Here is a 26,797-nt window from a genome sequence, read left to right as displayed (position 1 = left end):
AGACAGCAAAGAACAAAATGGTCTTTTGAGGGAAGTCAAAACAGTTTTAGGTTTTGTTTGAAGCCTCTTGATTGAACAGGCACCTTCAGAATCCACATGCTGGCAGATTACACAAGTTGGCAGTGCTGTTCAGATGATAAATGCTAAAGCATGTCCATCCCATTTCAAAAACAGGTCCTGCTGGGACTGGGAAAACAGAATCTGTTAAAGCTCTTGGACATCAGCTCGGCCGCTTTGTGCTGGTTTTCAACTGTGATGAAACATTTGACTTCCAGGTAAGCTGTTTGATTAAAACAGTGTAGTCTTTGTTAACAACAAGTAGAATCTCTTCAGAACCCTGAAACAGCCAACAGTGTTTATTTTCAAGATGATTATGTGTAAGTCCTAACTGAGTTGGTATCTGTTGGTCATATAGAACCTCTGTAACAAAAAAATGCCTAAAGCAGAAGTGGGATGGAACATTGCTAGAGCAGAGGTTCTGTGCATTTGAACAGGTAGTTCTGTAACAGCAAATGGAGGGACAGGAAGTACAGGGGCAGGGGCTTAAGACTGGCTTTAGGAAAGTATCTTAAACTATGTAGTTTGCATTGATAGGACTGGTTTAATGAGGAATAGATGAGAGTGTGAGATTACTGAAGTAGCTGTACTATTACCAAATTATCCTTTACAACACAGATGTGCAGTTTACCTCAATGTGTGAAGAGTTCTTCAAAACTAAGAAAATTTATCCAGACATTTGAAGATTATTGACATCTTCAAACTGAGAACCTGATGAAATGTCTCTAAACTGTAACACAGCAAATTATCTTAAAATGAAATCCTTGGTCAAGTGTATAGATAAAAAACAATATAAAACATGGACAAGGAAGCACTAAACTTTATGGATTCTGCCTGTTGTTTTTTTCCTCTGCAGCTGTAATTTGACCAGATCAGAATGCCATTTAACCAGCATTTGGCTTGTAGGAGTGACTGTAAGAAAATGCCTAGGGAGTGTTGATATCACAGATAATGTGATCCTCCTTGCCCCAGCTCACTTCCTCCCTCTGACAGTTGGAACAATCAGGATGTCCCAGTGGAAGTGTTATTCTGTTCATGCTCCAGTGAACCTTTTTTAATGTACCATTTCTCCCCTTAAATCCACTTACACACTTGGTTCTATAATATCTTTACCAAATTGTTCCACTGTGCACTTCATGAAAGGGCAGCTTCTTTTTGTCTTTTTTCAATGATTCCTAAGTTCTTGTAGTAGAAAAGACAGTGAATAATTGATTCATATTCATCTGAAACCAGTAGATTGTAGACCTCCATCATGTTCCCTCTACAGAATCTTACCTTAAAGGTTGTTCTTTATGTAGAAAGGTTATCATACTCTGGCCATCCAACTTGCTCTTCTGAAATGTTTTGTAATTCTTGTACCCTCCTTGTGATAGAGGACTGGAACTGCACCTGATGTTAATGATATTTACAAACAAAACATTATGCAGTGGACTTAGTTTGCCTGTTTTGGAACACACTGCAGTTCAGTGTGAGGTACAGGGAGCTATGATCCGTGGTTCTGCAAAGCAGTGAAAGCTAAACTTCAGAACCCTTTCATAACTCTTACAATACTACAAATACAGTAACAGACAAATAAACACAGCTTCTTCCTGCCTTGGATGCATTGTATAAAGTGCTCTTCTCTGCTCCTTTTGCCAATGCAACTGAGTGAATTTCCCCCTCTGTGTGCAGGCAATGGGACGAATCTTTGTGGGACTTTGCCAAGTGGGCGCGTGGGGCTGCTTTGATGAGTTCAACAGACTGGAGGAGAGAATGCTCTCTGCAGTTTCACAGCAAGTTCAGTGCATCCAGGAAGCCTTGAGAGAGCATTCCAACCCCAACTATGACAAGAGTATGTAATTCTTCTCTAACATCCTTTGTTGCTCAGCTATGTTTCTTGCAAATTGTGAATAATAAAGCTACTTTATGTCAAAACTTAAATATCTGATGTAACTTTCAGCTGGTAGAAGTTTATGTTTGAGTTTGAGTACTGGAGAACCTGCTGTCCATTACTGTGGGAAACTAAAATAGAATAATGTATGACTTCAGTTCTCAGAGTGATGGATCACTGACTCAGGTATAACTAAATGCACTCTCTTTTCAGCTGCAACACCCATTACCTGTGAACTGCTGAACAAACAAGTCAAAGTGAGCCCTGACATGGCTATCTTCATCACCATGAACCCTGGCTATGCAGGCAGATCCAATCTGCCTGACAATTTGAAGAAGTTGTTCCGTAGTTTGGCAATGACAAAACCAGACCGTCAGTTGATTGCCCAGGTCATGCTGTACTCCCAAGGCTTCCGTACTGCTGAAGTTCTTGCCAATAAGATAGTGCCATTCTTCAAGTGAGTAACAAGTTTGGCTGCAGTCAGTAATAATAGAACTTACTGTTCAAAGCTGTAATATTCTTTGTAACTCACTAAGCACATTGTGCAGCAATCATTTCAAGCAATAGTTTCAAGTAAAGAATTACATTTACTGAGTGTTATATTGTTTCATACTGAGAATTAAATTGTGTTTTGTCTCTTGTGCTTCTTAGGCTTTGTGATGAACAGCTGTCCTCCCAAAGTCACTATGATTTTGGCCTGAGAGCACTGAAGAGTGTGCTGGTTAGTGCAGGTAATGTGAAGAGGGAGAGGATTCAGAAGATAAAGCGGGAGAAGGAAGAGCGTGGGGAAGTCGTTGATGAGGGAGAAATCGCTGAGAACTTGCCAGAGCAAGAGGTAATGTGTGTGCAAAGTTCTTTACTTCTGTGATTGAGGATGCACACTAAACAAAGAAAGTAGCCTTTCAGTGTTTACCATTTAGTATTAAGCCTTGTGAACAAAATAATTGCAAAAAAACCCAAAGGTAATTTGATAGCTTAAAAGCACCAAGTTGAACACAACTTCTAAGTGCCTGAATCATAGTGAAAAGATTATTCATATGAGGTGGTGCATCCATGACATTTATTGCTGCACAGTGTCTCAGCAATTAATGCCAAAACCATAAAGAAGAGACTTAGGAAGGACTTGTATAAACTGCAAATCACTAGGAAATCATTGGGTAGTTCCAAAGTTGAAACCACATCAGCAGTTGTTATGACTAAGACTACCCTGGTCTGTACTTATCAGTAAATTATTTAGTGAAGTATTCCTTGTCAAATGCGTTTGGTGAAGTGAACTTAACAAATCTTCAATGAAATGTGACTCTCTCTCTGCAGATCCTGATCCAAAGTGTATGTGAAACTATGGTGCCAAAACTGGTTGCAGAAGACATTCCACTGCTGTTCAGTCTCCTTTCTGATGTATTCCCTGGAGTGCAGTATCACCGTGGAGAGATGACAGCCTTGAGAGAGGAACTTAAGAAAGTGTGTCAGGAAATGTACCTTACCTATGGTGATGGAGAAGAAGTTGGTGGCATGTGGGTTGAAAAGGTAAAATACCAAACTGAAAATGTGCAGTTGAAGTTTATGTTTAAGACTAAATTTCCTTTTATATTATGAAAAGTCAAAAGCTTTTAAAGTTTTCTTGTCTTAAATGAAAACTGTACCTAAAAGCTTAGATTACCTGCTGAAGTTAATTGGTACATTATTGTGTCACAGGTTCTTCAGCTGTATCAGATTACACAGATAAATCATGGTTTGATGATGGTTGGTCCCTCTGGAAGTGGAAAGAGCATGGCCTGGAGAGTGCTTCTGAAGGCCCTTGAGCGGCTGGAGGGTGTGGAAGGTGTTGCTCACATTATAGATCCAAAAGCAATCAGCAAAGATCACCTCTATGGTACTTTGGATCCAAATACCAGGGAATGGACAGATGGCTTGTTTACACATGTCCTGAGAAAGTAAGTCTGTAATAGCACAAATACAAAATGGCTGGTACATCTGTGCCTAGGATAAACTCACCTTAATTCTCTCCTTCGATGAATATTTTCTTTAATATAGAATCATAGACAATGTGAGAGGTGAACTACAGAAACGTCAGTGGATTATCTTTGATGGTGATGTAGACCCTGAATGGGTTGAGAACTTGAACTCTGTTCTGGATGACAACAAACTTCTGACTCTGCCAAATGGAGAACGTCTCAGCCTCCCACCAAATGTAATGTTACTTTTTTTATGTTGTGTTTATGTGCTGTGTATAAGCTTGTTGGTTTAATTTAGTATGTACTAGTGTTGTGCCTCTTTCTCATCACAAGCAAAGTAATACTGAGTTCAGATTGTAGTATGCTGGAGTAAAGGGTTTTTGTGGAAACATTTCATGTTACACTTAGTCTGACCCTGTAAGACAAAATGTGTATTATATAAGTCTTATGGTAAATGTCAATAATGATGAACTTACCTTAGGGCAGTATAATGCTGATGTTAATTATTCAGAGTCTAAATGCAAATCTGCATATTTTAAAAGCTCTCTGTTTTTTCAGGGAAAGAGTGTTTGTATTGTTTTGCTTGATTGTTTTTACTCCTAAATGTTGTTTAAAATTTCTTTTTTCAGGTGCGTATCATGTTTGAAGTACAGGATCTGAAATATGCCACTTTGGCTACTGTGTCAAGGTGTGGTATGGTCTGGTTCAGTGAGGATGTTCTCAGTACAGACATGATATTCAATAACTTCCTGGCCAGACTAAGAAGCATTCCTCTGGATGAAGGTGAGGAGGAAGCTCAGCGCAGGCGAAAGGGCAAAGAAGATGAAGGAGAAGAAGCAGCATCCCCAATGTTGCAGGTATAACTTAGATTTCATTATGGGATAAAGTAGTAAAAATGCTTGTATCACAGGTACACCATAGTAGAATTTATGACAGCCTATCAAAGAAAAGCTGACTTCCTCTTTACATATTTTTCCTTTTTAATTTTTTTTAAATATGAAGCATTTCAAACCCTAAACAAAATCTTTTCTTTCTGTCTGGTAGTCAAATGAAAAGCAAACGCTTAGAGCAGTGTTTATCTCCCCCAACAGATTCAGAGAGATGCTGCAACAATAATGCAGCCATATTTCACATCCAATGGCCTGGTGACCAAGGCCCTTGAGCACGCCTTCAAGCTGGAGCACATCATGGACCTGACGCGCCTGCGCTGCCTGGGCTCCCTGTTCTCCATGCTGCACCAGGCTTGCCGCAACGTGGCCCAGTACAACGCCAACCACCCCGACTTCCCCATGCAGATAGACCAGCTGGAGCGTTACATCCAGGTACGTGCAGCCTGCTCTTAGTGACTCCTGTGTTTGCCTGGATTTGAGTTACTCACTGGGCTTTGTTCCCTTACTCCAAAACCAATAGCTGCTGCTCTTGCTTCTTACAGAGGTACCTGGTCTATGCCATACTCTGGTCTCTCTCTGGAGACAGTCGTTTGAAAATGAGAGCGGAGCTGGGAGAATACATCAGGAGAATCACCACTGTGCCACTGCCAACTGCACCCAACATACCTATCATTGACTATGAGGTAAACCTTTCTGGTGCTAGAAATGTTGCTCTTTCATTTTCTTAAAAGCTTACTTTAGATTTTGGAGGCAAACCTGGAGAATAAACTGCTAGACTACCTTAAATTTTACAGTTTCATACGTCAACAAACACATAAAATTTGATGTCACTTAAAAAAAAAAAATAACTAAGGTTGAGCTGGATTCCTATTCTAAATTGTCTAACCAATTTTTTGTGCTTCTAGGTGTCCATTACAGGTGAATGGGTGCCATGGCAATCCAAAGTTCCTCAAATTGAAGTTGAAACACACAAAGTTGCAGCTCCTGATGTTGTAGTGCCAACCCTAGATACAGTTCGCCACGAGGCATTGCTGTACACTTGGCTGGCAGAGCACAAACCTCTGGTGCTCTGTGGACCACCAGGTTCTGGAAAGACCATGACCCTTTTCAGTGCTCTCAGAGCTCTGCCTGACATGGAGGTACACAAGAGACTTGTGTGTGTGTATGTGTGTGTGCACATGGGTCTGTGATTAGTATCAAGTCTTTAATATTTTTAAGATTAAAGATAGCATGGAATTTATTTCCTAGCTGAAACTCAGTGATAGCTTCACCTCAGTCAGTCATGTGTATATACAGTAAAAAATAAAAATCAGGCTCCTTAGCCTAAAGCTGTTTTCTTCCTTTGCCACTTCAGTAACAGAGAAGCATTCCTGCATTCAGTATTTAAAAATACTGTGCAAATGTTTAAGAGTAGCTCTCACCCTTCTGTGTATTTAGGTTGGGTGACAGTTACACGAGGCTGTCAAGTTCAAAATACAGGGTTGGGCAGGAAGCATTCCTGCATGGTAAAATGGAGACCCTGCAATGGGAAGCAAAGAGTATCTAGGCTGTACATAGCTGTATATATGTGGTAATATACTTGTAATGTAGATGGTGTATATACTTCCATTGTGAACAGCCAAACATGCCTGTTTCCAGGACTCTTGATACACTCTCTTTCAATCCTTAATGTATTTTAATTTTTTTTTTTCACTATACTCTTTTTAAGGTGGTTGGACTCAACTTTTCAAGTGCTACTACTCCAGAACTGCTGTTGAAAACTTTTGATCACTACTGTGAATACAGGCGTACCCCTAACGGAGTGGTGCTGGCTCCTGTGCAGTTAGGAAAGTGGCTGGTGCTGTTCTGTGATGAAATCAACTTGCCAGATATGGACAAGTATGGCACACAGAGAGTCATATCCTTCATTAGACAGGTTTGTATTTCTTTGTAATCAACTGTATCAGAACAGCTACTTATCAGTGGAACATTTTATTTCCCTATATGATTTTATTTTTGTTTTTGTTCCAGATGGTGGAACATGGAGGATTCTACCGTACATCTGACCAGACATGGGTGAAACTGGAGAGAATTCAGTTTGTTGGTGCATGTAATCCACCTACTGATCCTGGAAGAAAACCTCTGTCACATAGGTAATGTGTCTAGTAAATTCTAGGTAACAATGGAATAGGAGTAAAAACTAAAGTATTGGTTATGTAATCTGTTCTTAATACACTTGTTTAACAACAGCTGTGCTGAAATTTTGTTCCTTGCTTTTGCACTATTTGCTACTTGGTTCTTACCATGACAGCCCAGCAGTGAGCTCAGAATTAGGCTGTTGAATCACCTGTCTGAAACACTTGAGAATGGGAGCAATCAAACCAGCTGCAGCTGCTACTGATGGTTTCGAATCAAGCAGTTACTGAATTTTGGCAAAAGGTAACAAAGAGAATACAGATAATAATTTGACTTTCTGTACTGTGAAATATGCTAATCTTTCAGATTTTTACGACATGTTCCTGTGGTTTATGTGGACTACCCCGGACCAGCTTCTCTTACTCAGATATATGGAACATTCAACCGTGCAATGCTGAGGCTGATCCCATCACTTCGCACGTATGCAGAGCCTCTCACTGCTGCTATGGTAGAATTCTACACAATGTCTCAGGTAACTTGTTAAGGGCAACTCCAAACTCCAGTTAGAATGCTTTCTTCTATGCTTCATTTAGCATGTGTTGTTAGCCTTTCACATGGATAATATGTGTACAAGAACTCAACTAATTACGTGAGTTCTGGCAAAAATGACTGAATTATGCTGTCAGAGTAATGTCTTGTAATGCCAAGTCCTGTAAAAAATATGTTGCAACTTTGAGATAAAGTAACTAATTAAATTTAAATTTTTAGGAGAGATTCACTCAGGACACACAGCCACACTACATCTACTCACCTCGTGAAATGACTCGGTGGGTGAGAGGTATATTTGAAGCATTAAGACCACTGGAAACCTTACCAGTTGAAGGCCTTATCAGGATTTGGGCCCACGAAGCCTTACGTCTCTTCCAGGACAGGTAAAAAATTCATGAGCTGGGGAAACAAAACCATAAAAAGTTGCCTACTCCTTGCCAGCTTTCGTTAGAACATCAAACTAAAGTGTGTTTAATATAAAAGCTGGAATACCAGTGAGAATATTTCATTTCACTGCAGCTTGACTCTCTTAGGAGTCAGATCTGTACAAAGCAAAAATACATTTCAGCCATAGTGCTGCTATGTGGTGTGATTATGTCCTCCCATTACAGAGGGCTGTACTCACTGACTTAATTCTTTATCCAGACTTGTGGAAGATGAGGAGAGACGCTGGACTGATGAGAACATTGACATGGTTGCTCTGAAACACTTCCCCAACATTGACAAAGAAAAGGCTATGAGCAGACCTATCTTGTACAGCAACTGGCTGTCAAAGGCAAGTAAAAGTTTAAGAAAAAATAAACCCTGAAATTAAATAGGTTAGATGCAATTGAGTGATGCAGCTCTTATTAAAGTGATAGTTGGTGCCCATCATGCTGTTAAATTGATTTCCAAGAAATTTTTACTATGATTATCTGAAGTGAACTCTGCCACAAATTTCATAGCTTTTATGCCAGGGATGCTATGGTAAAAGCCACCATGGAATGTAAAGGCAGTATTAAATAATATTTCTGCAGAATATTGTGACACTACCAGGTGACAGTTATTCCTTATGGAATCTCTTGGATTAGGCAGTGACCCTTGAGCAATCACCCTGATATTACACATTTTCTGGTGACCTGTTTCTTATAATCTGAAATGAATCGTCTGGGTAACCTGTACAAATCCTGGTGAGTTTAGGTAAAAGTCTACCTAGCTTTTAGGTAGGTAGTGATATAAGTAAGTGACTAGGAAAGGCTGTTTAAAATAAACTGGGGAAGGGATTTAGTCTTTAGTGCGACTTCCCAGTCTCTTTGGTAACTGGCAGCACACGCTCAGCCTGTGGTAGGTTCAGTAGTTCCAGTGTTTAAACCCCTTGCTGATACCTGTAGCACTCTAGGCAGTGGGCATGTTCCTGTGCAAGTTAAATGAGTACAATGTTCTTAAGCTTTTGTAGAGAATTATTTCTTCAAGTATTCTAGTAGTTCTGCTTTGGTGTACTCATAAATTTACCCCTAAGCAAATCCCTTAATCTTAACTTCCATATTGTAATGACTGTATTGGTTCTTTTAGGATTATATTCCAGTGGATCAGGAAGAATTGAGAGACTATGTGAAAGCTAGGCTTAAAGTCTTTTATGAAGAAGAACTTGATGTCCCACTTGTCCTGTTCAATGAGGTCTTGGATCATGTGTTAAGAATTGACCGGTAAGTTCAGACTTCCATTGCTGCTCATATAAGCAGTACATAGAGTTACTCTAAACCAGAATAGCCTCAGACCAGAGCAGGAATGGAGCATGGTCTCATTGATGTCTATAAAAAATATACTGCCAGCCTCTAGATAGCAGGATCCTTTCTGGAAAGGTGTGTCAGTTTTGGTACTAACTTGTAGCTTAGATGTTCTAGGAAATGCTTCAGTAAGTTGCTAACACTTATCAATCACACTTGGTTGTGTTCTTTTTCAGAATCTTCCGTCAGCCACAGGGCCACTTGCTGCTAATTGGAGTCAGTGGAGCAGGGAAAACAACCCTGTCAAGATTTGTTGCCTGGATGAACGGTTTGAGTGTCTACCAAATCAAGGTTGGTGTGCTAAGTTTACTTCTAAAATGCTCTAAGTTGAAACTCCCACTTATATATTGACCCCTAAAATCCCATTAAAAGCTAAACCAAAATGTTAATGACCCATGTAAACTCTTGCCAGGTTCACAGAAAATACACAGGTGAAGATTTTGATGAAGACCTGAGGACAGTATTGAGACGCTCTGGCTGCAAAAATGAAAAAATAGCTTTTATTATGGATGAGTCAAACGTCTTGGATTCTGGATTCCTGGAGAGAATGAACACTCTCCTAGCCAATGGAGAGGTAAGAAGATTTTAAATAAATATTTTTTGCACCTTTTTGCAACCATAAGCTACAACAAAACTTACCCTTTGATTTAGGTTCCTGGTCTCTTTGAAGGAGATGAATATGCTACCCTCATGACTCAGTGTAAAGAAGGAGCACAGAAAGAAGGTTTAATGTTAGATTCACATGAGGAACTCTACAAATGGTTCACCAGCCAAGTTATTCGCAATCTCCATGTAGTGTTCACTATGAATCCATCTTCTGAGGGCCTGAAGGACAGGGCAGCTACCTCTCCTGCTCTCTTCAACAGGTAATTGCTGCATATTCCAATACATATGGTACATTACAGGTACCATTAAAACACTGCTTTTGGGGAAGTCTTCACAAATCCTTTGTATTTCAGATGTGTCTTGAACTGGTTTGGAGACTGGTCAACTGAAGCACTGTACCAAGTTGGCAAAGAGTTCACAAGCAAAATGGATCTTGAGAAACCAAATTACGTTGTGCCTGATTACATGCCAGTTGTGTATGATAAACTGCCACAACCACCATCGCACAGGGAGGCCATTGTTAATAGCTGTGTGTTTGTTCATCAGACTCTTCACCAGGTATGTTATTACACTGCTTAACTTACACTTACCTCTAGGCCATGGCATCATTCACAAGTTTCCTAAAAACTATGATCCTTGGCATCCAGAAAATTTTTAAACCAGTGCATACTCTACAACACTTTGTTCCCCCAAGGCTAATGCTCGGCTGGCGAAACGAGGAGGCAGAACCATGGCAATCACACCACGCCACTACCTGGACTTCATCAACCATTATGCCAACTTGTTCAATGAGAAACGAAGTGAACTGGAGGAACAGCAAATGCATCTGAATGTTGGTCTCAGAAAAATCAAGGAAACAGTTGATCAGGTATGTATTCTTAAAACTTTCCCCTCTGTAAAACTGAAGTGAGTGAATAGATCTCAATGGTCAATATGAATTCTCTTTTCTATCTTGCAATCAATCGTAGGTGGAGGAATTGCGGCGTGACCTAAGAATAAAGAGTCAGGAGCTGGAAGTGAAAAATGCTGCAGCCAATGACAAGTTGAAAAAGATGGTGAAGGACCAGCAGGAAGCTGAGAAGAAAAAGGTAAAAATTTTTGTTAAATCTCTCTACATAGGAACTATTTTATTTACAAAACAGAGCCTACAGTCCAAGTGCTGGAAGAAGTTCAGCTTCTAAAAAGCAGTATTTTTGTGAAATTTCCTTACAGGTTATGAGCCAGGAGATTCAAGAACAGCTGCACAAGCAGCAGGAAGTCATTGCAGACAAGCAGATGAGCGTGAAAGAAGATCTTGACAAGGTGGAGCCTGCTGTCATTGAAGCTCAGAATGGTATGTTAGCACCCCAAGAGATCACACTGTGGTCTTGGATCTAAAACTGGTCTATGGGAATGTGTTTTGTGATCTGGATTGATCCTGTCTAATAAAAGTGTAGGCTCTTAGCATGGGGCTGAGCAGAGTTGAAGAAATCCCTTTTAAATTCACAGTCTTTGAGCTGTGATTTTGTAGTTTGGTTTTTTTTTTCCCCTGTGTGTAACAGTACCAATCTGATTCTTGATACTCCTTCTATGGCTTGTGGCTTAGTTTCTGGCAAGACCAGCTGTAGAAAGACCAGTGGTGCCTTGCTGCTGAACAGACAGTATACAGTCAAGCTGCCCATTCATTAAACTGGCTAGACAAATCACTGGTTTGAGTGAATAATTTTTAGGCAGCAGAGTAAGTTGCCTGTGCCCATTTGGCAAGTTGACATTCATGAATGTGTATCTTGTAATGTAGTAGTTATTCAGGAGTATCTGCTTCTCTAATAACCTTATATTCCTTTTTAGAATCTTAAAGCATTTTTACAGATCCAGGCTACACTGCTGGGCTTTGCTAACTGTTTGTTTTCTTCCCAATCAACACTGTTCCTCTTTGTGGCACTGGTTAGCTGTGAAGTCAATAAAGAAGCAGCACCTGGTAGAGGTGCGTTCCATGGCCAATCCCCCTGCAGCAGTGAAGCTGGCCCTGGAGTCCATCTGCCTGCTCTTAGGTGAAAGCACCACTGACTGGAAACAAATACGTTCCATCATCATGAGGGAGAACTTCATTCCAACCATTGTTAACTTCTCTGCTGAGGAAATCAGGTGAGGTGCAACTGTGAGATATTTATGTGAACAAACCATTTACAAAGAACCAGGGGGTCTTAACTGGACTTTGCTCTGTGTAATTGCTTTGGTAGCACTTGACTTCTTTTGACACCAACTTATTGCACATGGTGAACATGCAGCTGGTACAGGAAATAGACTGCTGAAGCCAAGGTGTATCATGAAAATTGGGGCAAAGCAGCTGCTTGTTGTGTGACTTAATGACATGGTTGCAAAGCAGTGTGTTGGTGTCCAAAGCCACAGTCAGTTGAAAGTGGTTTTGCAGCAATAACAGACCAGGCTGCTGATGGCTTTATTCAGCTTAGGAGGTCAGCTCCCTAGCTGGCTCTAACTGTGAGCAGAACGTCAAACTAGAGACATCTAAATTCCCTTCCAGCTCCAGAGTTGAGCAGTTTGTGAATGACTAATCTTAAAATATTAATAAGTTTTTTTTTATCACCTTTAAGCTGTAGTTTCTGAAACAACATGTTGAACATCCCAGCTACTACTCAGCAAAACTGACAGGAAATGTTTCTTGGCAGCTGTGGAAGGCAGGCTAGACAAAGGGATACTGAGCACCTGTATGCTGACATAGTGTACTCATGCTGTCTGTATAAATTTTTCCCTTGCAGTGATGCCATCCGGGAGAAGATGAAGAAAAACTACCTGTCAAATCCAAGTTACAACTATGAAATTGTAAACAGAGCATCACTGGCCTGTGGACCTATGGTGAAATGGGCAATTGCACAGGTAAAGTCAGCTTGAGGAAGCAAAGGCAAGGTGAAAAGAGTGAGCCAGAAGGCACATGGCAATGTCTAAAGGCTCTGAATTTGCCTTTATTCAGCTGAGTATTACAAGCTATTTTGCTTCAAAGAAATGGGGTAGATGGTTTAGATGAATGCTAATGGAATATATATATAGTGTCATGCCAGAGAATTATTGGCCAGTTGTGATACAGCCTCTGCACTGAATAACTTTGGGTTTACAGTGAGCACTGGTGGATACTTTCTATATGTGATATCATTCTGCAGGACAAGGCAGTTGTCCAGTGGAAAATGAAATGCAGTCCTCTTAATGAGACTGCATTTGTCTTGCCTCAGAGTAGGACACACTCAAGGCAGACTTTTACGTTTCCTAAAGGAATGGGCTTTGGGAATCTTGCCCCCAAAGCAAGGTACCCAAGAATGGTTTTACTTGCCTGTTGGTGTTCCAATAGAGCAAAATTCTTGGCTCATTAAAACTGTGCCTGCTTGGAATGGCCTTGATCTGGAGAGACTCTGTTTAACTTGAATCTTGCCTACAGGCCCTGTCCTAATTGTTCTGTGGCTTAGCTTTACTCATTTCACTGCTGAGAAGGGCAGATTAGAACAGTACTGGCATGGACACCCCATTGAATATTTATGTAAAACAATGCTGTGCACTTCTCAATGGGGTCTGAACCTTTTGAATGACGTTGTGTAAATCTACAGAGCAGTACAAGGATCTTGCAAAAAGCAGTTACTTATGTTTCTGTGCTTAGTTTAAACTAAGTTACTTAAAACAGTTACTTATGTTTCTGTGCTTAGTTTAAACTTATTGTCTATCCTAGGGACTGATAAACAATACTAAGTTTCTCTTAAGTAGTTACTAACTCTTACACAGATCAGAAGTACATAAATTTGAAAAGATGCAGTTGATAGTATATACCTGAATGCTGTGGTTCCTGTTAAACTGTCATTTTAGAAAGTGTAAAGGTTCTATTTTCCATTTGCAGCTGAACTATGCTGACATGTTGAAGAGAGTGGAACCTCTACGCAATGAGCTGCAGAAGCTGGAGGATGATGCCAAAGACAACCAGCAGAAAGCAAATGAAGTGGAGCAGATGATTCGTGACCTTGAGGCCAGTATTGCCCGTTACAAAGAAGAATATGCAGTTCTGATTTCGGAGGCTCAAGCTATTAAGGCAGATTTGGCTGCTGTTGAAGCAAAAGTAAGACTCCATATACCAATAATTTTTCATTCTTTGATCTTTGACAGTCTGAAATTGAATCATTCTTTGAATTTGAGAGTGATTGCTTCCGCTGTGCAGGGCATTTGAGCTGCTTCATCTCTGGGTGTCATGAGGCTTTTCAAGAAACCTGTCTGGAGTTAGAGAAATACCAACTCATGTTGCTGCTTGATTAACAAGACAGTTCTCATAAGGTTTTAAATATTTAGAAAGCCTTTGAAAACAGACATGGATGTATTGGGATTGTAATGTCTTAACTGGACTTGAAGGAGGGGAGTATGGATTTCTCTATGTGCTTGATCTCATCATTAGTATGTTGCTACTCTATTAGTACTTAGCACTTCTAAGTTCCTCAAGGTAACAGAATCAACTTAATAAATTAACACTGAAGAGCCCCAAATTTATCTCATTCTGAGCTTTTAAATTTAACTTGGGCCTTGAGTCTGAATTTAAGTGTTCTGAGAGACTTGTAATAGAAGAACATTTCATCATCTAAAGAATCTACCTTCACCACTTATTTCTAGGTAAACCGTAGCACAGCTCTTCTGAAGAGTCTTTCTGCTGAACGTGAAAGATGGGAGAAGACAAGTGAAACTTTCAAAAACCAGATGTCCACTATTGCAGGAGACTGTTTACTTTCAGGAGCTTTTATTGCCTACGCTGGCTACTTTGATCAGCAGATGCGTCAGAATCTGTTCACTACATGGTCTCACCATTTGCAGCAGGCAAACATCCAGGTAAAGATACAGTCATGATAATTAACCGTGAATTGATTTACTGCAGGAGTTAAACTTTAGGGTTGCTAGATAAAAAATGGAGCTGTTAGAAAGCTGTTGCAGCTTTGTAGAGCTGCATGTACTTAAAATGTCTTCACCAGCTGGTTGGAGAATGTCAAGTTAAACATTAACTTTGTTTGCTTCCTGCAGTTCCGCACAGACATCGCAAGGACCGAGTACCTTTCCAATGCCGACGAGCGGCTGCGCTGGCAGGCGAGCTCCCTGCCTGCAGACGACCTGTGCACAGAGAATGCCATCATGCTCAAACGCTTCAACAGGTGCTTCACTCTTAGATGTGAAGTTCTTCAGCAGTGTTCTTGCAGTAGGCAGGGTTTGCACCTATTGAATCACAGTAGGTCTTGCAGAGCACAGTTTCACTGGGGTGTGATGTTCTGATGTTCATAAAGGCTTCTCAGCCATGTGTAAACATAAAAACTTTCATCCACCCTTGCTTGCCTTTTTTTGCTTAGCTGTTAAAATAAGTTGGCTTGAACTATTTTGATATTTGAGCTGTTTTGTTGCCCAAATACAAACTTATCTTTCAAAACTGAAATTAATCATTGAACCTGCCTCAGTTTAGTGAAGGAATAAACAAGGTTTTAGAGGTGAGACTAATAATGCAATGTAAATTCATAAAACTGCTTAGACACTGTCTGCAGTCAAAACCTAACTAATGAAAGTGTTTTATTACTGATTAAGGTATCCATTGATCATCGATCCCTCTGGGCAAGCTACAGAGTTTATCATGAATGAATATAAAGACCGTAAGATAACTCGTACAAGCTTCTTGGATGATGCTTTCAGAAAGAACTTGGAAAGTGCCTTGAGATTTGGTAACCCACTTCTTGTTCAGGTTAGTGGCATGATTGTGTAGAAGCTATTTAAATTCTTGAATTCTGTCCTATGTATTAGAAAAGTTTGCAATTGTTCTCTTGCATGTTACTATCATGCAAACAACTTTATTTTCAATTTACAATTTAACAAGTAAACTAGTGAGTCATGCGGTGTTAGTCCTGAGAAGAATTAGTGAGCTACAAAATCAGAAGAAGGTATTTACTTTTCCACCATTTCAAGATGAAATTCTTTTATTTCGAAATGATCTTTCCATATTGTAAAATGACTTGCAACCTATCTGTTCCTTTGTTTTTATGTGCTTTCTCTAGTCATAGACAATGGCAACTAATACAGTTAGTTATCTAGAATTAAATCTACTCTGAATATCAGGGAGAAATTTCAGTAATATGAAGAAATAGGCAGCTATAGGAATAATTGACTTTCACTTGAAATGGGTATGTTTTTCACTTCTTAGTATGGAAATGGAAAAGATCAGTAACTGTTGCTTGTGCTGTTTAGAGTAGGCCTTACCTGCAGTAGAGCTAACAAAATTGCAGCCACTAGTAATGCTTCTCTTCTGTACCTGTGTAGCTTAACTACACATCTAAAGTGCAGATACCTTCTGAATGTGATCCCTATTCCAAACCAACTGCCAATTGTTTGCTTACCAGAATTTTAAGCCCCTGTTGGATTGGGAATTTTAGCTTGAGACATTTGCAAACAACAGTCCTTAACACACCTGTCTTTCTAGGATGTGGAGAGCTATGATCCAGTTCTGAATCCTGTTCTCAATCGTGAAGTCCGAAGAACCGGAGGCAGAGTTCTGATTACTCTGGGAGACCAAGATATTGATTTGTCACCATCCTTCGTTATCTTCCTTTCCACCAGAGATCCAACAGTAAGTAAATCAAAAGCAGTCCTGTTTGTAGAAATGGCATGTGAGGAGAGCTGAGATAACTTTTCCATGTTTCCTGTGACAGGTTGAATTCCCACCAGACCTCTGCTCTCGTGTTACGTTTGTGAACTTCACCGTAACTCGCAGCAGCTTGCAGAGCCAGTGTCTGAATGAAGTCCTGAAAGCTGAAAGACCAGATGTTGATGAAAAACGCTCTGACCTCCTCAAGCTTCAGGGTATGTTTGCCAAAGTTAACTTCCCCCTGTTCTAAAATACAGTGGGTTTACTCTAAGAGCACACAGTGCTCTTATCTTCATACTCTTTTTTTCAGGATGCCCAATGGCAAAGTACACACATTTCACATAATTCTTTAACATATCTGTACAATATGTATGTATGACTTTTTTTTTCTTCTAATTCAGGTGAATTTCAGCTGCGCCTACGTCAGTTGGAAAAATCCCTACTCCAGGCACTTAATGAAGTGAAGGGACGTATCCTGGATGATGACACCATCATTACTACACTTGAGAACCTGAAGAGGGAAGCAGCAGAGGTCACCAGAAAAGTAGAAGAGACTGATATTGTCATGCAAGAAGTAGAAACTGTTTCCCAGCAGTACTTGCCTCTTTCTACAGCATGCAGCAGTATCTACTTTACCATGGAGTCACTGAAACAGGTAGGTTGAGTTCTTCCTCTCAGGAGCTTTGAGTGTTTACTGGTTAAAGCTAAATAGGCATTGCCCAATATTGCAGTTTGGTGGGCTTACTCTGTTGGTTATCGAACAGCAAGATTGTGGAGAGAAAAAATAAACTCTTTTCTCTTTCAGATACATTTCCTGTACCAATACTCCCTCCAGTTTTTCTTGGACATCTATCACAATGTCTTGTATGAGAATCCAAATCTGAAGGGAATTACAGACCATACTCATCGTCTCTCAATCATCACAAAGGATCTCTTTCAGGTTCAGTTTTTTAATTAATAAATGTAATTTTTAAATAATTTTTGAAGGGTCAGAGTTCAAAGCTTCTTACACTATTACTGTGTTTTGTTCCTAGGTGGCCTTCAACCGAGTGGCACGTGGCATGCTGCACCAGGACCACATAACATTTGCCATGTTGTTGGCCCGTATCAAACTGAAAGGCACCATTGGGTAAATGTTTGTTTCCTTGCTTCACTTTAGTTGAAAAAGGGAGGGCTGTCTTGAAGGCATCTAGCTGAAGTCTTCTTTTCCCTTAACATTAGGGAGCCCACATACGATGCAGAATTCCAGCACTTCTTGAGAGGGAAGGAGATTGTACTAAACACTGCATCTCTCCCCAAAATCAATGGTTTGACTGTAGAGCAGACAGAGGCAATGATGAGGCTGAGCTGCCTTCCTGCATTTAAGGACCTTGTTTCAAAAGTTCAAGCTGATGAGGTAAGTGGTGCCTGGGGTCTGTCTCTCCACTGCACTATTGTTAAGCTTTTCAGGTGTCTGCTTGAAAAGCTTCATGCTTAAAAGCAAACCCTCCTGCTGTGGAAAGGGAAGTCCTAAAGATTAGCTAGTTGTAGTTGTAGAAATGAATGTTTTTACTTCCCTCAGTACTTCCCTTACTAACCCAGCTGTGAAACTTGTAAATACCAGCACCATTTATCATTCAGAAACAGTTTCACCATGCCTCTGGCATTGTGGTTGACCAGCTTTGCTTCCCATGGTAGCAGAAGGTGTGACACTGCATATATTTTGCTGCATCACTATTGTGTGATAATTATGCAGTAGAGGGGAGCAGCTTCAGCCACAAATAACTTCATTATGGTGGGCTCTTGGACATGCCTAAGTGCAATCAATTTGGATAGTACTCAGCTGCTGAACACTGCACCTTCTCATGACTGAAGTGTTCAAAGAGTAATACATCTTTGTCTTGACTGTGAAACTGTGTCATAAATTATATCCATATCTTAAATAGTACCTGTTTGGTTTGCCCTGCCTAATTTTTATATTAGAAGTTGAATTCTCTTTACTACATCTAATTTTTCTCGAACTGTTCAGCCTGGGGTAAAATAACTTATAACTTGGCCTGGGACTTGAGAGAGATCTGTGGAATCAGGTGTGCTGGAGTCTTATCAGTGAAATGAGGCATATCAGTGAAAGGATTTGGCACATCTAAGGATAGGATAATAGGCAAAGTGTAATTGGAGTTTTACATACACTTGCTGTATGTTTCTGACATCTTGAAAGTCAACTTCAGGTTTTTTACTTTTTTTTTTCAATGCAGCAATTCTGCATTTGGCTGGACAGCAGTTCCCCAGAGCAGACTGTACCATACCTCTGGACTGAAGAAAAACCTGCAAGTAAGTGAATGTGCACTGTTGTCCATATCAATCCTGCTGTACTGATCTAAGTAGTTACTATGATTTCTATGATTTTAAAAGCAATTCTAAAGTAGAATTTAATTTTGGACTATAATGGTTGAGAAAATCATAAGGTTGGGATTGTATAAGAACCTCAAGTCTGGTGGGTTTGGTTCTGGGTTGTTTTGGGGGTTTTTGGGAAGTTTGCTTGTTTTCACTGGATTTTTTTAAACCAAACTGTCCTAAGCAGTAGTTATTACACTTGGTTGCTGCACCTTAACCTGTGATCTGGTCTTCCACTGAGGATGAAACGTAATTCTACAATCTCATTAGATTACATAATAGTTTGGATTAACCTTAGTCATTGCCAATCTGGAGATTTCTCAATACTCTAAAAAGCTCCAAGACACAGATCTTCTGAGGACAGGGCTGGTCTAGTAGACCTGCAGTTGTACCTAAGCATGAAGTTACTTCTTGCTACATTAGTTGTCAGTGCTAATTTTTCAAGAGTGAGGACTTGAGGGTAACTGTTGCCCTTCAGTTCCTCCCCTGTCTGTAAGGTAACTTCAGGAAGTGTTGCTGTCTTTGATCATTCCATGCTCATTTCTGTCACTTGATAAATTAAGGATTCTAAGCTCTTCTTTACTAGCTGCTTATTGAAGCTGCTGGAGCATTAACTGAAGCAGCTCTAGGTTATCTACTGTATCCATGCTAGTCAAGCATTTTATGAGTGAAAAGATGTGAAAAGATCTGCCGTCCCTGGAAATTAAAATCACTCATGTCTGTAATTGTAGCCTGTAGATTTTGTTAACCAGCTGAAGCTGTTAATTGTTTTTTCAGTCGTCAAATTGAAAACAGAATATAAGCATTTAATTAAAAAGTTGCATCAGATCTTCCAAAAGGATAATTAACTTTCTAAATATGTAGTCTTCAGAACAAGATGGGGGGAGATTGAATGGAGAATTGAAGAGAGGAGGGTCCATATAATTCTGTCTCCTGTTTCCAGCTCCCATTGGACAGGCCATCCATCGCTTGCTTCTGATCCAGGCCTTCCGTCCGGATCGTTTGCTGGCCATGGCACATACCTTTGTTTCCACAAATCTTGGAGAGTCTTTCATGTCCATTATGGAGCAGCCTTTGGATCTGACACACATTGTGGATACAGAGGTAAACTGCTTGGATTTGAAATGCTTAGGGCCACCTTGCCTGAGTTCCACAATGAACATTTCTTCCACTTTCTCTTCTCTGGTATGAGTGGATTTTTTTTTTTTAAGTAAAACTAAGAGTAACATAATGGTTTTAGTTGTACAGAGGGAAGAAACACTAAGCTTACTGCACTGTCATATTTATCTAGTGATTGATTCATATCCTTTTCAACTTCTTGGAGCACAGGTGAAACCAAATACCCCTGTGCTGATGTGTTCGGTGCCTGGTTATGATGCCAGTGGTCATGTTGAAGACCTTGCAGCTGAGCAGAATACACAGATTACTTCTATTGCTATTGGTAAGAGCATTCCTTATTTCAACATCTAAGCATAAATGAAATTGTTAGCAGGAAGAGATTTAGCAACCCTTCTGTCTTTCAGGTTCTGCCGAAGGGTTTAACCAAGCAGATAAAGCAATAAACACAGCAGTGAAATCTGGAAGGTAAGTTCTGTTTCATTTTCAGCTAGAATGCTGCCTGGTGGAAAGGTAAAAGGGGGAAGTTTATTGGTTAAAGAGATAAAACTGTGAGTAAAACAAAAGAGTAGGCTTATCTTTTGAATTTAAGTTTGTAATAGCAAGCACATCTGTTTAAATATTTTCAGGAGAAGTAGGTTGTACCTGCAAAACAAGAAAGTTAACTCACTTACAGTACATAGTAACTGATTCTTTGTAGAAGGCAAGTTTAAAAGAGGGAGAAAAATCTGTAGCTTTGATACATTCTGTTGCTCTTTGTGATGATCTCAGCCAGGATCCATAAGCTGTTCACTAAAAAGCACTTGTTCTGTTTCAAAAATTCACAGATGGGTTATGCTAAAGAACGTTCACCTGGCTCCTGGCTGGCTCATGCAGCTAGAAAAGAAACTTCATTCCCTGCAACCCCATGCTTGCTTCAGGCTCTTCCTTACCATGGAGATTAATCCAAAGGTAATAGTGATTTAAAATTCGGTTATCTTGCTGAGTAACTGGCTTGCAGAGCTACGAGTGCTTCCCAGGGAAGGTTCTGTCATGACTGCCTTCTGCAGTAAAGAAGGAAAACACACCTGTCAAGGTAGTTATTATCCTTGTTTTCTGATGAATGAACTGTAGCTGTGAACTTGATACTGTTCCTTTTGCTGATTCCCCTAATCACCAAAAAAAAGGCAGTACTTCATGTGCTCACCATGAGGTTTTGAAGCTAATGCAAACTCTGCTGGGATTTAATTTAATGAAGGCTAAAGCAGCTGGATTTGAGCTTATTGATCTTGTCTAGGTACCAGTGAATTTGTTACGTGCTGGCCGGATCTTCGTGTTTGAGCCTCCTCCTGGTGTAAAGGCAAACATGCTGAGGACCTTCAGCAGCATTCCAGTTTCTAGGATGTGCAAGGTGAGGCTGTGGTTTGTCTTGATGAAACTAATTGAAGAACATGTTTGTTGAAATCTTACCTTAGATGATAAAACCTGAAATATTAAGATGTACTTGAAGTGTTTTTTCTCTCCTCACCCAAGCAAAGTAGTAGTTGCTTTTTCTGTTGGTAGAATGTATTCAGTTTCAGTGGCGATCTAGCATTAAATCTGATACTTTCTAGTCTTTTAGCAGGCTTTAGTTTTATCAGTTCACTTGAGTAACAGTTGTTTGGTTTTGTGTTGGTTTTTTCTCCCCACTTCTAGTCTCCAAATGAGCGTGCTCGTTTGTATTTCCTCCTTGCCTGGTTCCATGCCATCATCCAAGAGCGCCTGCGCTACGCTCCCTTGGGCTGGTCCAAGAAGTACGAGTTTGGAGAGTCTGACCTGAGGTCTGCCTGTGACACAGTGGATACCTGGCTGGATGATACAGCAAAGGCAAGTAGTGTTGTGTGCTTAGGCACAGGTGACACATTACTTTGGATCTTCACTGAAACAGTCTGTTCTGGAAAAATTAAGGAAGTTAAATGAGTAGGCACAAAAAACCTGTTGGCAATTCAACAATTGTTTCCTGCTGATTATAGGGTCGCCAGAACATTTCCCCTGATAAGATCCCCTGGTCTGCACTGAAGACACTGATGGCCCAGTCTATCTATGGAGGGCGTATCGATAACGAATTTGATCAGCGTCTGTTAAACACGTTCTTGGAACGTCTGTTCACCACCTTAAGTTTTGACAGTGAATTCAAACTGGCTTGCAAGGTTGATGGACACAAAGATATTCAGATGCCAGATGGAATCAGGTATCATTTTTTTCTTATCCTGATCTCTTATGTACGACTTTTTTTTTTATTAGAGAAAATTGTACACAAAGAAAAAAAAACCAAGCATATAATCTGTATTTCTGTGCTGTGTGAACATCTGTCTCAGGCAAAGCATTACCTTGGCATTCTAGCAGAGGAAACCCTTTAATGGATATTAAAACTCTGCATTGCAGGCGTGAAGAGTTTGTCCAGTGGGTTGAGATGCTCCCAGATACACAAACACCATCATGGCTGGGACTGCCAAATAATGCAGAGAAAGTTCTTCTCACCACACAAGGTAAATCCAGAACTTAGCAGTGTCTTCCATAGAGTACCAGGCCACCATTTTAACTAAAAAGCAGAAGAGAAATACAAGTTTTGCTAAAAAGTCAATAGCTTACTTCTTCTCCCTCAACATAATCGGTTTTTGAGTAATCCAAAATCTGACCAGGAGCCTGTGGATCAAAAAAAGCCAGTTCCATTTAGTCTTCCAGATGGCAAGCTCCTATCTTGATCCTGGAAAGCTTTATTGTAAGCTTCTGGAGCCACCTGCAGCTGGGCAGTTCTGAATCTTAGGTCTAGACTAGGAGTAATGGAAAGTCTTGGTTCCTACCTGTAGTGGGATGTTGTAACCTTGATGCCACTGCTTCCCTAACAGCAAATCTTCTGTTTTAGGCATAGATATGATCAGTAAAATGCTGAAGATGCAGATGCTGGAGGATGAGGATGATCTGGCTTATGCAGAAACTGAGAAGAAGACAAGAACTGATTCTACATCAGATGGACGCCCAGCCTGGATGAGAACACTGCATACCACAGCCTCTAACTGGCTTCACCTTATCCCACAAACTCTAAACCATCTGAAGCGGACTGTGGAAAACATTAAAGTAAGAACTATGTTTTATTTCATGGGGGCATAGGAAAAGCACAAGGTGCATTGTGATTTGGAAGTACCAACTACACTGCTGAGGGGTCAATGGAACCTGTGTCAATGCTGATTTTGAGTGCCATAACCATGTAATGACCTGCTTGGTTTCTTGAAATGCTCCTAAAACCTGGTTTATGTCTTTTGGGTAGCATTTGAAGAAATGCAATGGCAAACAGTCTAGCCCGGCAGTCTGCATTAATTGTTCAACTGTGACTTCTACTTTCTTGCTTCTCCAAGGGAGAGGAGATTGTTGGTTGTAAAATAGCTTCTGAAATCACTTTGTGCACCACAGTGCTTGTAGTCAGAGTGTTACTTCTTCATCCACTCAGAATTTGGGGGTTGTTTTTCATAGCCATTTTCCAGCAAGACCTTTGATCTGCATCTTACTTGGAATGTTTTGACCATCAGGATCCTCTGTTCCGGTTCTTTGAGAGAGAGGTGAAGATGGGAGCTAAGCTGCTCCAGGATGTTCGCCAGGACCTGGCAGACGTGGTTCAAGTGTGTGAAGGGAAAAAGAAACAAACCAACTATTTGCGTACACTGATAAATGAGCTGGTGAAAGGTATGGCAGTTCTAACCAGCACCTCCAGGGCTCTCTTTGCTGCTTGCACTCTGTAAGAGGCTGCTGTGGTCAGCAGCTTAAAAAAAAAAAAAAACAAAAATGGTAGAAAAATGTGGATAGACTTTGTCACTTGACACAAGTAATACTTAAATTTGAGCATAAAATTGACTTGATATGAGATTCCAAGTTGAGATTGATAATAGCCTAATATTTAGGCTATAATAATAATAATAGTCCATCTTTAATATATTAGGCTTTTTTGTATAATTTATATTAGCAGCTTAATTTCTAGGCTGAAATCTTACTATCTTCTCTCAGTTTCTGACTTGTGACAGAACAAAGCCATTTATACCACCATATGAGCAGTATTGGTCCTATAAAATATTCAAGCTCTTGGAATTTCTATTTAAAGATTGTACATGTGGAATTTTCACAGTCATGCTGTACGTTGTAATACATGGTGATTTGAACAAAAGCATTTTCTGAAACACAGATACTCAGCCTCTTCAGCTTTTTCTAAAGAACTCAAACGTTCATGCAGACCTGAAGATTAGGTCTTGCAGTAAAAAGCTGTGTGTAACTGCAGCTGCTCTTGAGGGGTATCTGTAAGTGGGTGGCATTTTAAATACAAAGCAGACCTAGAGGCCATTTGCTCTGTAATCTTTGAAAGTGTTTTCACTTACTGAAGGGCCTTTTAAAACAGAGGCTGATATTCCAGTCCAGGTCTTCAAAGTTTTAATATAGTGTGTAATTTCCACCTGTATATGAACAAAACTTAATTCTAATCACATCTTTGTAGGTATTTTGCCTCGTAGCTGGTCTCATTACACGGTGCCAGCTGGTATGACTGTTATCCAGTGGGTGTCTGACTTCAGTGAGCGCATTAAACAGCTCCAGAATATTTCCCAGGCAGCTGCATCTGGTGGAGCAAAAGAACTGAAGGTACTTTGTGCTGACTTCTCAGGGTTATTGGTGGAGCTGGGTAACTGCTTTCTGGAGTCTTCACATCAGGACTTCTAAATAGCCCCTCAGTCAATGAACTTGAGTCAGTGTTCTCTGAAATGTCTGTAAATACTGCTGAGCATCTCCTGATCACAGCATGATGAGGTTTAGCAGGGTAACTGTGCACAGAGATCAGAGGGAGCATTGGTATTGTGGAACAGTGGGAGACAAAGCCTTAGAGCAGAAAGCATCTTAGCAGTTACACTGTGTTCCAATAGTAGCAGGAACATTTTAATGTAAATAGATTGCTTAAGTATTTATAATAGTCATTAATTAATACTGCAGCTGAAATACTTTTTATCCCCTATATTTTTTCTCCTTAAATAGAACATCCATGTGTGCCTGGGTGGCCTGTTTGTGCCAGAGGCATATATTACTGCTACAAGACAATATGTTGCCCAGGCAAACAGTTGGTCCCTTGAAGAGCTCTGTCTCGAGGTCAATGTTACAACTACCCAGAACGCAGTCCTGGATGCCTGCAGCTTTGGAGTCACAGGTAAACTGAGCTGAAGGAAGGGAGCTTGCTCTGAAATGTTTTCAGAAGCTTCTTTATTAAATGGGCTATGTCAAATGAAAAAGATGCTATTGTTGAGAAAGTTAATACACACTTTCTGAAAGTATTTTCAAATTAGTTTGATATTAGTTCTTAGGGAAGTACTTCAATTGCTAATAAATCTCGAGACCAGGATCTATATTGAAGTGTTATTGCATAGTGTATCACTTACAACCTCTTCATTTTGCATTATGAAATACTTCTCATTTAGTGGACTTAGCCCTTAAATGACACAGAAGGAGACAGCCTTTGGATGTATGTAAGCTCTTAAAACTCTAAACTGCATTGCAATTTGCAGGCCTGAAGCTCCAGGGAGCTACGTGCAGTAACAACAAGCTGTCGCTTTCGAATGCTATTTCAACTGTCCTGCCCATTACACAGCTCCGCTGGATCAAGCAGACAAACGCTGATAAAAAAGCAAATGTTGTAAGTATTGATGGAAACATTTAGATATCCCTAGCAGTTCTTTCCTAAGGCTTTATGGATACTTGTACCGGGCACAACAAATCAAATTAGTGTTCTCTAATTACTCTTCTTATCTGATTTCAGGGCTAGCAGCAAACAGACCTGATGCTGACTTTGTAGATGTCTTTCCTTTGTAGATAGATAAAAAGGAGAGACATCCAAAAATACTGTTCAGTGCTGTTCAAGTCAAAACTCAAATTTATATCTATAGCAGCATCTGTGAGTTTATTAAGTCTTGGGGGTTTTCCTCATATTTTGAGTACTGAGTTGTCTGAGACTGAATTCCCATCTCATTGGTATCATATAGTGTTAGAGAAACCTGTAACACTCTTCAGCTGTCTTACAGAACTCTGCTATATTCTTGTTTTTCCCCAGGTTACTTTACCAGTTTATCTGAACTTCACTCGTGCTGATCTGATTTTCACCGTTGACTTTGAAATTGCCACCAAGGAAGATCCCCGCAGCTTCTATGAGCGTGGTGTTGCAGTTCTCTGCACTGAGTGAACAAATCTATTTTCACTGGTTAATGCTGTAGTGTCAGTCTTCAATGTAGTGCTCACCTGTACTTTTGTAATCAGGGTAGGTTAGCAGATGGATTTGTGTCAAGTTGGCTGGAAAGGTGACGGTGCAGTGGGAAGCTGATAGGCCAGAGAGATTTCTTTGAAGGAAGATTGAATGAGGTTTTTAGAGGGTTATTGGTAGATGTGATATTTGATGGATTATGTTATATTAAATAAAATATATAACAAAACTTTTGACCATGTATTTCTGTTAATCTAATTCTTAGTGATGATTTCTGTCTGGAAAACCTATACCCATGATCTTTTGAGAGAATAACTATGAATTGCTCTTCAAGCTAACCTGCAGTAACAGGAACCTTGGAGTGCAAGTCTGTAGTGCAGTAATACACAAAACCTGACATCTACTGTGACAATTCAGGCCATTGCATTAATTAATTGCAATGGACTGGGTCTGACTTGAAGTAACCTGCTACAATGCATTGAGAAGCTGGAGCATCCTGAGCTAAACTTTCTTGTCCTATTGACCACAGAGCTTCCTCTTTCTCAAACTGCATTTGTGGAGAAATATGTCTCCAGATTTATGTCTCAGTAACCCAAGAGGAGGCTATTAAATGCTTACACAA

General features: G+C 40.1%; 1 protein-coding gene across 1 annotated transcript in view; it reads left to right on the top strand.

The window, feature by feature from the left end:
• DYNC1H1 (dynein cytoplasmic 1 heavy chain 1) overlaps positions 1-26,418 on the top strand; it is a 44,758-nt gene extending 18,340 nt beyond the window's left edge. The window contains exons 28-78 of the mRNA XM_064714549.1: positions 175-275; positions 1,729-1,888; positions 2,141-2,384; positions 2,579-2,762; positions 3,242-3,454; positions 3,623-3,861; positions 3,962-4,118; positions 4,512-4,739; positions 4,974-5,204; positions 5,315-5,455; positions 5,678-5,911; positions 6,481-6,687; positions 6,783-6,904; positions 7,254-7,419; positions 7,656-7,819; positions 8,082-8,211; positions 8,988-9,121; positions 9,379-9,493; positions 9,615-9,776; positions 9,854-10,068; positions 10,162-10,366; positions 10,503-10,676; positions 10,777-10,896; positions 11,021-11,141; positions 11,737-11,932; positions 12,565-12,682; positions 13,686-13,901; positions 14,444-14,656; positions 14,846-14,973; positions 15,395-15,548; positions 16,281-16,427; positions 16,510-16,660; positions 16,847-17,100; positions 17,251-17,385; positions 17,480-17,574; positions 17,667-17,841; positions 18,680-18,755; positions 19,762-19,922; positions 20,148-20,259; positions 20,342-20,402; positions 20,762-20,885; positions 21,211-21,324; positions 21,609-21,779; positions 21,926-22,143; positions 22,338-22,441; positions 22,819-23,030; positions 23,480-23,633; positions 24,433-24,575; positions 24,963-25,131; positions 25,487-25,614; positions 26,029-26,418. Coding sequence (XP_064570619.1) covers positions 175-275; positions 1,729-1,888; positions 2,141-2,384; positions 2,579-2,762; positions 3,242-3,454; positions 3,623-3,861; positions 3,962-4,118; positions 4,512-4,739; positions 4,974-5,204; positions 5,315-5,455; positions 5,678-5,911; positions 6,481-6,687; positions 6,783-6,904; positions 7,254-7,419; positions 7,656-7,819; positions 8,082-8,211; positions 8,988-9,121; positions 9,379-9,493; positions 9,615-9,776; positions 9,854-10,068; positions 10,162-10,366; positions 10,503-10,676; positions 10,777-10,896; positions 11,021-11,141; positions 11,737-11,932; positions 12,565-12,682; positions 13,686-13,901; positions 14,444-14,656; positions 14,846-14,973; positions 15,395-15,548; positions 16,281-16,427; positions 16,510-16,660; positions 16,847-17,100; positions 17,251-17,385; positions 17,480-17,574; positions 17,667-17,841; positions 18,680-18,755; positions 19,762-19,922; positions 20,148-20,259; positions 20,342-20,402; positions 20,762-20,885; positions 21,211-21,324; positions 21,609-21,779; positions 21,926-22,143; positions 22,338-22,441; positions 22,819-23,030; positions 23,480-23,633; positions 24,433-24,575; positions 24,963-25,131; positions 25,487-25,614; positions 26,029-26,157 — 8,225 coding nt within the window. The 3' untranslated portion in view covers positions 26,158-26,418. The remainder of the gene's footprint in view (positions 1-174; positions 276-1,728; positions 1,889-2,140; positions 2,385-2,578; positions 2,763-3,241; positions 3,455-3,622; positions 3,862-3,961; positions 4,119-4,511; positions 4,740-4,973; positions 5,205-5,314; positions 5,456-5,677; positions 5,912-6,480; positions 6,688-6,782; positions 6,905-7,253; positions 7,420-7,655; positions 7,820-8,081; positions 8,212-8,987; positions 9,122-9,378; positions 9,494-9,614; positions 9,777-9,853; positions 10,069-10,161; positions 10,367-10,502; positions 10,677-10,776; positions 10,897-11,020; positions 11,142-11,736; positions 11,933-12,564; positions 12,683-13,685; positions 13,902-14,443; positions 14,657-14,845; positions 14,974-15,394; positions 15,549-16,280; positions 16,428-16,509; positions 16,661-16,846; positions 17,101-17,250; positions 17,386-17,479; positions 17,575-17,666; positions 17,842-18,679; positions 18,756-19,761; positions 19,923-20,147; positions 20,260-20,341; positions 20,403-20,761; positions 20,886-21,210; positions 21,325-21,608; positions 21,780-21,925; positions 22,144-22,337; positions 22,442-22,818; positions 23,031-23,479; positions 23,634-24,432; positions 24,576-24,962; positions 25,132-25,486; positions 25,615-26,028) is intronic.
• Positions 26,419-26,797: the final 379 nt, after the last annotated feature.

Source organism: Zonotrichia leucophrys, chromosome 5 (genome assembly GCF_028769735.1).
Source record: "Zonotrichia leucophrys gambelii isolate GWCS_2022_RI chromosome 5, RI_Zleu_2.0, whole genome shotgun sequence".
In the NCBI taxonomy this organism is placed as follows: Eukaryota; Metazoa; Chordata; class Aves; order Passeriformes; family Passerellidae; genus Zonotrichia; species Zonotrichia leucophrys.
This window is presented reverse-complemented; position numbering and strand designations above follow the sequence as displayed.